Genomic DNA, 11,569 nt, shown 5'->3' with positions numbered 1-11,569 from the left:
TTATTAGTTATTATTTCTTGTATGCATTGATAATACTGTAACATCTAAGCAGACAAACGGACAACATCTCAGCTATCATAACAAACATCAAAAAGAATCACTAACCCAAATACATAGCCCAAAAGCAGAAATTTTTATATTAACTGTTGTTTGGTGCAGAGATTATGTATAGATGTTTTAAACCTCTGGCCTAAGATGCTTAGTGGGTAATATCTATAGTTGATGCACAAGAAGGCCCTTACAAGGTTATACCTGTAAACCACCCAACTCAAAACAGGAAATCTTGTTTTGAGACTCTGGAGATTGCATTACAGCTTTGGTTGAGTTTCTATACTGCTTCATCAACTTCTAGTTATCATTGCTCTCTCTGCTCATTCTTCCAAGAATTTTTCGCAGCTTCTGCAGATTGATCTCTCTGCTCATCCTTTGGTTTTGAGAAGAAAGGATCCCATTCATGAGCTCCAACCTCTCGCTGTCCTTCATCTAACAAGTCATATTTCCAACTATTTTCTTCCACAAAGTTATCATATTCAGTACGACCTTGGATAATGTTCCTCCTCAACCTTGTTACTTTGTCAATGACTGCCTGTACGGCGACATCAAAAGCATCTTGAAGAGTCTCCAGTTTAGAGCGAGGATCTGCATATATCAGCCTAGGAATGAGATTTATGACTGTCTCTCTCATGATCTTCACTTGCTCAGGAGAAATTTGACTGAGCCTCTCCTCTATGCTAACATTCCTTTTACGGATATCATCTTCTGGGATGAACACTGAATAGGTGGTAAAATTTTTGGGAAGATGCCAAGTGTACTGTGTGTATGCCGAGCCAGGATGGAAGAAGACAGGAATACAACCAGCCAACATTGAGTCAAAAGCAGATCGCCTCGTATATGAATCTCCTTGAGGTTGTAGGCAGAAGAGGGAGCTCTGGAACATCTGCATTATGCTGCTTGGTGAATGACATTTGCTCTCCCCAAAATCACATTCCAACAACTTGCACACCTTTGAATTCCTACACTGATCGATAATCTGCCCCCTTATTGACTTTGGATTGCCAGGACGAGGTGCACCTGCAAAAGAGAATAGCCACTTCCTCTCCAATTTTCTCATCCGATCTTGCCAGACAAACACTTCCTCATCCTTCGCAGGATGGAAGTAGGTTGGATATGGAATCCCAAAATCATTTGCATTCCAAGGGCTTGACTCAACAACAAGCATTGACATATTCCTTGCAGCAGGTAGAAACAGAAGCTTATTACCCCAATCAGATTCTTCATCACTCAATCTCCTGAAATCCCAGGTAATTCTACCAGCCACGAGAAAATGATCCTTCCCTCCCATTATACCCCACTCAGGCCTCTTCATCAGCCAATCAACCAAATCTAGCGAAGCAGCATCCCTTGTTGAGATATTATATCCCCAAAGATACCTTGCAATATCAAAGCCAGCATAAAATGGTACAAATATTGCGGCTGCGATCGAGGAATCATTGGTCAAGCACTCATACTGCTTCATACGATTACTGAATATCACATCCACCGCAAACTGATTCGTGGCATACCACCCGGTATTCTCAAACACCCCTTCAACATTCTCAAGCGGGGGACCAAGCCCTTTATTACTAGTAAATTTACACATATTAGTCCAAAGGCTCAAACTCCTACACTCCTTAAGCATATCCTCGTTAAACCTTGGAGGAAGTTTATGCACATAAATATACCTTCCACCACATGGATCGCTCTTATTTTCCACCGTCCTCAAAGCTCTCATAAACGGGTAAGGCACCACCTTTTCACCAGCTGTATCCTGAACAGGTTTCACAGGAGCAAGCTTCTCCTTCTCTACACGGGTATCGGTCACCGGAGAAGGAACGGACTCAACATTAACCAAAGGAGATTCTAATTTGACTGGTTGTAATGTAATCGACTCCTCAACTGTAGGGCTACTTCCTAGAACCACAAAATGGAAATACAAAAGCAAAATCCAGAAAAAGGCTGATAAAGAGGCTAAGAAACAGAGCCGGGTTTGTTGATTCTTAGGGGAACCCTTCTCCATCGCTTCTAAAGGACCCAGCGTCACTGGGCGGCGTCTCATCAGAGTTCAATAGCAAACTAATCAACAGATCCCCGCATAAAAGACACCTAACTTTCCCACCCGATTCAAAACTACTAAATGAAAAGGAGAAAATTAGAAAACCCTATGACCCTAAATCTCAATTATCAGTTTAAAATGTAAGTTACAGTAAGCCCTAAGCTTGGACCACAGATCCAAAACGGGAAAAAAAAAGGCTAGAAATTTATAACTGACCAAATAAGAAAATGCTATTGAGATGGAAATTAACGAGTAGAGAATACAGATAGATTTATTAGCAAGAATCAGGACATACCAAAAATGAGAGATTATCGCGAAAAGTGATCTGCTAACGGATCTATTGGCTAAAATTTATCAACTAAATTGAAATGAAAAACTCGGATTCGGAGAAAAAAAATAGACTTACTGGGAATTTTCCTGGAAAATATTTTGACTGGAATTTGGAGCTGGAAAAGAGAAGTGAAAATGGAGAGCGCGTATTTAATGTAATGATATAGAAGAGGGGGTGTTGCGGTACAAATTAGCAGTGTGCGCCGTAGAACTGTTTGTCTGTTGTCGGTAGCCGATGGGATCTCGCCACGTGGGACCATGTGATGACGTGTTCAAAATATGGAACGCTGTCAAATTCCTGAAATTACGTTTGCATGGAAAATGAGGAAAGGAAATGAGCGGTTTCATTTTACCAGGAAAATGAGAATACAAAGACAACTCAATACCGTACTAGCTGGGCCACGTGGGAGCATGTAATTGGAGTGAAGGTGGGACCAAATATAGAAAACTTCATTTCTTTTCTCTAGCGCTGGGCATTGAAATTGGAAATTGGAAATTGGAAATTGCAAAATTTGATGGAAAAAATTGGACATTTCTCAAATTTACTTCTTAACCTCACATATGATTCAGCACTTTTCTAATTAATGTTGAAGCTTTTAATTTGGTTAAGACAATATTTAGGATAATCAAATTTAGAGTAATAATTAGATAAAATTCATTTATGAAAAATATAATAAAATATTATATTATACTTTAAACACTAAACCCTAAATTATTTTTCAATGTTTTGTGGTACAACTCATACATCATATTTATATGTCAAATACATACTGAAATTATTAAAATAACTAACAAATATTAAATTGAGTGAGATGTGGTGAGATGGTTATGAATATAACCGACATCTATGAAGATGATAGTGATATTTGAATTTTAACATCCATGGCGAAGTGGAATGAGACAAAGCATGTATCAAGGGTTTTTAGAATTTGAATATTAATCCAGTGATGCTTTTGTCTTTCACTTCTTAAAAGATGAATGTGATTTTGTTCATTTTCGTATATCTATTCTTATATAATGTGTTTGATTGAGTTAATATCACGATGCCAATTCAATCAAAGACACTACTTAAAAATCAATTTTAATAATATTTTTATATTTTATTATTTTTATATAAAATACTTAAATAAAACAACTAAACATAATATCTTTAAAGATTGAACCCAACCTTAAAAGAATACTTACTTATAAATACCTTATCACTCAACCTATGATTTAATTATTCACTATTTTTTATAAATATAATTTTTTTTCCTTTCACTCATGCCATGAGTTTGACAAAACATAGCAAACCTCATTTAAATAAAAATAGATCTAAGTTGGGTATATAAGTTGGATATTTTTTTATAATTTTCAAAAATAGATTATGATTTTTTTAAAAATTTTTATGATTTTTTGGATTTTTAATGATATATTTTTTAATTTTCAAGTAAAATTTTTCATTTTTATACATGTTAGCATGTCAGTGGTTTGTTTAATTTATTTAAATGGAAACTATTAAAAAGCTAACTTGAGTGACAAAATGAAAGTAAAAAGAGCAAAGTGATTGAAATAATAATAAATGACCAAAGTAAAATTTTCATTAAAGTATAGGGTCAAAAATGGTATTTAGCCTTCTTTTAATTAAAACATTTATCTTTTTTTTTTTAAAACATTCAAAAATGGTACTAATCCTCCATATTCTGTAAGTCTATTAAGGGATAGATGTCAACCATGAGTTTTAAAGCTACTCTATACTCAAGGCAAGAATCGAATCTTCGACTATTGGTTAAGGTAAGAGAAACCCTTATCATCTCACCTAACTTCCATAATTAACATTAATCATTTTTAATAATAATAAGAAGAAAGCATTGATTGTTGAATAAATGTGGGGGGCAAGAGGCAAAGCAATGTTGAAAAAAACAAAGAACATATTAAAGTGCAAACATGGAAGCAATGTGTGTTGTGTTCCATCAAAGGTATATTGGGTTAGTTTTAGATTTATTGTTAGGTGGTGGGTAGCATTAAATAATAAATAATAAGTTTCCTCCTTAAACAAATTTCTAAGTAATTTGACATCTTCATGCATATAAACTCTAAATATAACAAAATAAATCAATATTATAATATTTTTATACATATTTATACTCTTTTTTTCAATGTTTTTCGATGACATTCAAATTATATAATATAATTTGAAAGTTGGGAACAAAAGTTCAACAAATACACATGACAACGGTTCTTTCATTATATATTACTATAAATCGATCACACATGTATGTATATGGAAATTATATATTTAGAATATAGATGTATATTTAAAATAAATACAATAAATTATGAAATGTGTGGTTTGAAATTAATTATTAATATTACTACATAAAATATATACGGTACTAAAATAAAAATAGATTAAATTACGAGTAAAATAAAATTTAAAAGCATGGTGTAGTAATAAACTGTAAGTTAATGTCGAGTTGACTTGTGACACCAACTCAATTAACAATTGATGGAGATAATAAAGTGTATAAAATACAATTAAAATGTAAATATTATGTTAAAATAATATTTTGGTTTAGCCTTAAAGTTAATATTTTATTGATGAATAATATAACTTATTTTAATTATTAAAAATATTTTCATAATTTCATTGATCGGGCACGTATTCAATCAAGAACTTAAATAATGATATAGATAAAATATATGTATGTAGACATAAATGCAATCCTGGTGGTGTCTAGCTACCAATACAACATGGATGGAAGATAGGTAGAGGCAGGGTAGGGAAGCCAAGGTTTCTGGTTTGCTTTGAAACATAACAATGGAAGTTACATGGTATTGGGTGGAGATGAAAATATTTTCATTTAGTTTTTATTATATAATTTATAAAAGTTTAAATTAATAACGATAAAATTATATTTTAGCCCTTAAAATGATAAAAGTTTAATTTATTTTTTAAAAGTTATAAATATAGAAGTTATTAAAATAATGAAGTTATATCATCGTAGAAATATATAATTGAATTCCGCAGCTTAAAAGAAATTTACCTTGATTGCAGAAAATTTAGGAAAGTTAAATAAGATTATTTTAACATTTATTTATTTATTTCAATTATTACATATTTAGATATGAAGATTTCAAATATCATATATGATATGATACAATTTGAAAAACATAGCAGTAAGGAGACAGTCCCAAATTCCGGATTGCTACCACCGCATTAGCAATGAAGATAATAGGCACAAAAATAAAAGGAGTGGAAGCAACACAATGGTACCAAACTCGGCTGCTCTCCTGCTCGTTGATCGTGGTTCTTCCCCTAACTTCAAGTCCCCAAAATACAGATGAACCCCTGAATTCTTGATCCTTATGTTACTCCCCAGCAGTACACTACTGTTGCTCCCTTGAACGTTGCTGTTGCTATACATGATGCAGCAACAACCTTCCGGTGGGTCATTCAAGATGCCGCGACGGATGAAACATGTTGCCCCCACATTGCTCCCATCCAAGTTAATGCGATTCATTGACCCTAAGCTGATTCCTGGACTAGTCCCGCCTCTTGTTGTTGACATTGTTTGATTGTGTTTTTGCTGGTAGCTTTGTTTGTGGATTGATAATAATAAGAGATTCAGAGTTGGTTTTCAATGCTTTTGTTTTGCTTGCGCTATGAATTGTGTGTTTTCACTTTTTGGCAACTACAAGATAAAGATAATGTTCCATGCTTGCATCGGGATGAGAAAAACCAACGAATGTCGACACAAAAATTTAAAAGAAAGGGATCTAAGAATCATTTGGGCGCCACAATTTCATGGATTTGATCATTTTAGAGGAAATCAACCCCAAGATGGATTCTTCTTAACAAGACAAGACTTGCCACTCAAACAATTAAAAGATGATTTCCTTTTAACACCAAGGATCATCTTTTAAAGGAAAAATCAATGAATATTTGTCACAATCATACATTCCTCCAATAATACTCAAACAAGTTAATATGTAGTTTTTCTTTGAATTTGTCCAAAAGTATTTTAGTTGATATTTGAACTTGTATTGAGAGGCTACTACGTGTCATTCTAGGATTGGCCATCAGTGTCATGTTAGCACAAATTAACAGTGTTAGTATGGAGCTGTCAACCTAAATAACAGAATACAAATTCACGTGTCAACTAGATAAAAAAAAAATTAAATACTAATTAAATACTTTGACAAATTGAAAGGGCAAACTACGTATTTACTCATTGCTTCTGCATATTATTATTCTTTTCTTGTTTCTGGCCTCCTTGCAAACCTATGATGCCACTTATTCCTTATATGCCCCATAAAAAGTCAAGACTTGTCAAATTTGATCAATCAATCATCTAAAGTTCATTAAATCTTGCAACTCCAAAATCACCTTTTTTTGTCGAAATTAGAATTGTGCAAACTCTTGGTCTTTCTTGTCCTTAAGGAAATCGAATGAAGGCCAAATACAATTAAGACTAAGATTCTGGATTTGACTTTTTCATGGACCAAGTCATACACATTAATCTATAACACATTAAGGCCATTCAGGGATCATGTCATACATATAAGCACAGCCTGCAGGGAACTTTAGGTTTAATTACACCAAGAAGCATTGCTGATGAGCTAGTCACACTTCAACTGATGAGTTTAGCCAGTTTATTACTGTTATTCTCACTTACCTTACGTTCAAGCTCATCAGGAACAGTAGGTGCTTGTGTGATGGTGTTACGTACTTAAGGTATATATTCTTATGATTGCACTACATATGTCTTATGCATCGTTCCATAGAGGTCACATGTTAAAGTAGGAGCATTTCAGCTGCAATTTATGTGAAATGATATAAGCAACTATAGCAGACACTTAAATAATCTTATAAAACTCATTCACAACTACATGCCGACGACATAGACTGCCAAGGGAGCTAAGGGGTCTTGGCCCTCCACAACTTTTTGAAATGTTCATTATATTCAAATCCAAAGATGAACCAACTAATACGATACTCCTTTCCTTATAGGGCAGTTCCTTCTACTTGGAACTTCCCACACCTTCACACCATTATCCAACAATGGGCTAAATGTATCATTGAGCCCATACATAGAACTCTTTAAGTTATGGCCTATTGGTCGGATATTTAACTTTTTCAAGAATGCTTAGGTTTAAATCAAAGTTATATATATATATATATATATATATATAAAAGCCTGTACACAAGAATTGGTCCAAAATCATGGTAATACCATCATTAAGAGATCAAGGAAGTCAATTCTAGAGAGGAGGTGAGAATTAAAGTAACTATGTAAGTAATTATACTCAAATCTAATCACTTTATGGTTTTTATAACATGTCCATACATTATTTAAGTTTTAAAATTATTTTATGTAATAATAATATTTTAATTTTAGAATATATATATTTTAGTTTTAAAATATAATTACATATTATTTTACTGATATTGTTAAAATAATCTAGAAATTTTATTGACAATAGATAATTTCTTATATATTTGACCTACTAAAGAATATATTACAAGTTATTTATACTAGATTTAACTAAATTATAAAGTATTTATTATTAATTATTTATACTTGGTCAAGGACCCGTTAATGATGACAAAGAGTATATGTTTAATGTTAGAGAAATTAATCTAACAAATATGAAATGCTAGAGTAATTATATAAAATTGCATTGGATACTTATTTTTCTTGTTAACTTCATTGGTAATCGTATTGGGGAATAATTTTTGGACTAACATATTATATAAGATGATTTGATTTTAGATTTTGTTACTTCACTACAGGAAAATAGGACTTGAGCGGTGTTTTTAGTTGCGTTTGAACAAAAAATGCTGCAAAAGTTATATATTAGTGGCGCTAAAAGAAAAACGCCGCAATAAATCAAGCAATAGCGGCGTTTATGAGAAAAATGCTGCAAAAGGTAAGCAATAGTAGTGTTTTTGGTCCAAACGCCGTAAAAAGTTGAACAATAGTGACGTTTTTTGTCCAAATGCCGTAAAACATTGAGCAATAATAACGTTTTTGGTCAAACTCCGCGAATATGAATCTAATGGCAGATTCATAAGCTTTGGATTGGGATTCATTTTGTAAGACAAATATATATATGGTTTTAATAAACAAGTAGAAAAAATATTATTGGTGTAATGCACTTGCTATTAGCCAACAGGTCAGAGGTCACAATGACTTATAAGAAGAGAATGTCAAGGTTGAATATTTGTTTCATGTAGGGTAACCGACAATTGTTTCAATTTGATTCGATTTAATTTTTATATTTTTATCTTATTTTTATTTTGAATTAGATTTTATTTTGATATTTGAAACCGACTTTATAAAAAATATAAACTACACCATTCACTTAGCTCTCGGAAAGTTTCATTTTAGTTACTTAATTATGAAAAGTTACAAGTTGATAACTAAACTATTTAAAATCGATGCTATATGACTTTCTCTAAACCTTAAACCCTAAAACTCTAAACCTTAAACCATAAACCATAAACACTAAACATTAAATAATAAACACTAAACCTTAAAGCCTAAACCATAAAACCATAAACCATAAACCATAAACTCTAAAACCTTAAACACTAAAAACTAAATTTCATATGGATATTGATGTGTATATATATAGATATTAATGTAAAAAAAACCAAAACACAAACAATAAAAGAGGAAAAAAAAGAGTGAAATGGAAAAATGATGCATTTGGAAAATGGAAGACTAATATATCAAAATATTAATTTTCCTTTTCAATTCAACATATATTTCAAGTTTATTTTAGGTTTATGAAAATTATTTTTCAAAATTCATAATTATCTCTATTAAATTATGGTTAGCAATCTAATTTAGTTCTTTTAAAACGTTTTACTTGAGTCATCAAATAATCAGTGTCTTATCAATCATATTATTCTGTCATTTTACTTGTTAGCTTGGGCATTAAAAGTTGGCTCATATCTAGATTACGGTATAACGTGAATCGAATTTTAATTAAGTTGAGCAATAGTGTGTTTTTGGCTTCAAACGCCGCAAAAAGTTGGACAATAGTGGTGTTTTTAGTCCAAACACCGCGAATATGTATTAAAAGATTGCAAAACGTTGTCGTTTTTACCTGCGCTTTTAGTGGCGTTTTTACTAAAACGCCACAAAAGTATATGCGTTAGTGTCGTTTTCAAAAAAAAAAAAACGCCACGAATATGTTTTAAGAGTTTGCAAAACATTGTCGTTTTTATTTGCGTTTTTAGTGGCATTTTTACTAAAACGCCACAAAAGGATATGCGTTAGTGGCGTTTTCACAAAAAACACCGCGAATATGTTTTACGAGTTTGCAAAATGTTGCCATTTTTATCTGTGTTTTTAGTGGCGTTTTTACTAAAACCCCGAAAAAGGATATGCATTAGTGGCATTTTCACAAAAAAACGTCGCGAATATGTTTTAAGAGTTTGCAAAATGTTGTCTTTTTTTTCTGTGTTTTTAGTGGCGTTTTTACTAAAAAGCCGCAAAAGGATATGTGTTAGTGGTGTTTTCACAAAAAACGCTGCGAATATGTTTTAAGAGTTTGCAAAACGTTGCCGTTTTTAGCTGCGTTAATGGCGCTTTTAATAAACGCTGCAAATTTTAATTAAACTAACTTAAACAACGTCATTTAGTTAGCCTCGAATTTCTTTAGTTTTCCTCAAGTTAGATTTCCCCGATTTCATTTCCCTAATTTCCCAACTTCTCAATCCCTTTCTAATCAAAATCCCCAATTTCCTAAATCCCTTTATTTCTTGTTTGAGCCTAATTTTTGGCTGGAAATTCTTCGCCTCTTCTCTCCGCAGCCGCTTCAAAAGGAAAATCTTCGACTCTTTTCTCTGCCGACGCCACTGGAAATAAAGGTCCTAGATGCGTATGCATCAAATATATCTCGATGTGTGAGTCTTAAAGATCGAAGACTATATTCCCTAAAATCACATGATTATCACATCTTGATGCAAGATTTACTGCTAGTTGCTTTATGGTGTTGTATGTCAAAAAATGTGACGTCTTGTATAATTGAACTATCCAATATATGAAAGCTATTTGTGGCAAAGTTTTGAATGTTGAAGAACTTGAGAAAGTACAAGATCGAGCCGCCTTGACTTTATGCAATTTGGAGAAGATCTTTCCACCTTCCTTCTTCACTATTATGGTGCACTTGCTAATCCATCTCCCTCATGAAGCAAAACTTGGTGGACCGGTTTTCTATCGGTGGATGTATCCTATAAAAAGGTGCTAATTTATTTGTAAAGTTTTCATTCATTCATGAATATACCTTTAGTTACAACTTTTCATAATGTTGTATATCGTGTTTAGGTTCCTATGCGAATTGAAGTCTTATTGTCGTAATAAACATTATCTAGAAGGATCAATTGCTGAAGTTTACTTGGCAGAGGAGTGTATGACTTTCTATTCTAGATATTTAGAAGATGTTGAAACAAGACTGAATAGACCAAGTAGAAATGTTGGGCTCATTAATCATAACTTAGCCAAAGCTTATTTATTTCGAAGTTATGGAAAACCAATTGGTAAAGCTGAAATTGCACACTTAGATGATAGATTTTGGGTACAAGCACATCGATATGTTCTTTTTCACCACGATTCAATTGAACCATTACGCAAGTAGGTTTTACAATTTGATAAATATTTATCTTTTTAATTTGTTTATCTTCTAACCAAGTAATCCACTTTTTAACATAGCGAGTACAAACAAGTCTTGAGATCTCGTTCATGCTCCCAAATATTACAACATCGAAAGACTCATAAGTTATTCACAGAATCTTTTCATGAATGGTTAGGGAAAACAGTATGCAACTGAAGCTTTCATTGAAAAATAATAATGTTTTCTTATAATATTTATAATTAATCAATTTACTTTCGATTCAATAGGTTTGGAGTGGAAAGGACGTCAATGACAAAGTTAAATGGCTGTCCCAAGGTCCGAATAGAGTAGTAAAAAGATATTGTGCCTTCATCATCAATGGATTTAGGTTTTACAAAATCTCGCGAAAGATTGAAGAGGACTCAAAATTGTGGAATAGTTGTTAATTCTTCAATTACAGGTTATGCTAGTGCTAGGGACAGTAATCCTGTTGAGGGAAATGTGGAGTATTACGGACTTCTTACTGACATTATTGAGTTG

At 32.5% G+C, this 11,569-nt stretch overlaps 1 protein-coding gene across 1 annotated transcript; it reads right to left on the bottom strand.

Moving 5' to 3' along the window:
- Window positions 1–2,773, bottom strand: LOC108456227 (xyloglucan galactosyltransferase MUR3). The gene is made up of 2 exons (XM_053030901.1): window positions 2,499–2,773; window positions 1–2,166 (listed from the first exon to the last, which is right to left on the bottom strand). Exon 2 carries the CDS (start codon window positions 2,093–2,095, stop codon window positions 356–358), a length of 1,740 nt encoding a protein of 579 aa, XP_052886861.1. The 5' UTR covers window positions 2,096–2,166; window positions 2,499–2,773; the 3' UTR covers window positions 1–355.
- Window positions 2,774–11,569: the final 8,796 nt, after the last annotated feature.

Source organism: Gossypium arboreum, chromosome 7 (assembly GCF_025698485.1).
Source record: "Gossypium arboreum isolate Shixiya-1 chromosome 7, ASM2569848v2, whole genome shotgun sequence".
NCBI classification, from domain to species: domain Eukaryota; kingdom Viridiplantae; phylum Streptophyta; class Magnoliopsida; order Malvales; family Malvaceae; genus Gossypium; species Gossypium arboreum.
Note: the sequence above shows the minus strand (reverse complement) of the source record. Positions and strands in the feature narration are given on the sequence as shown.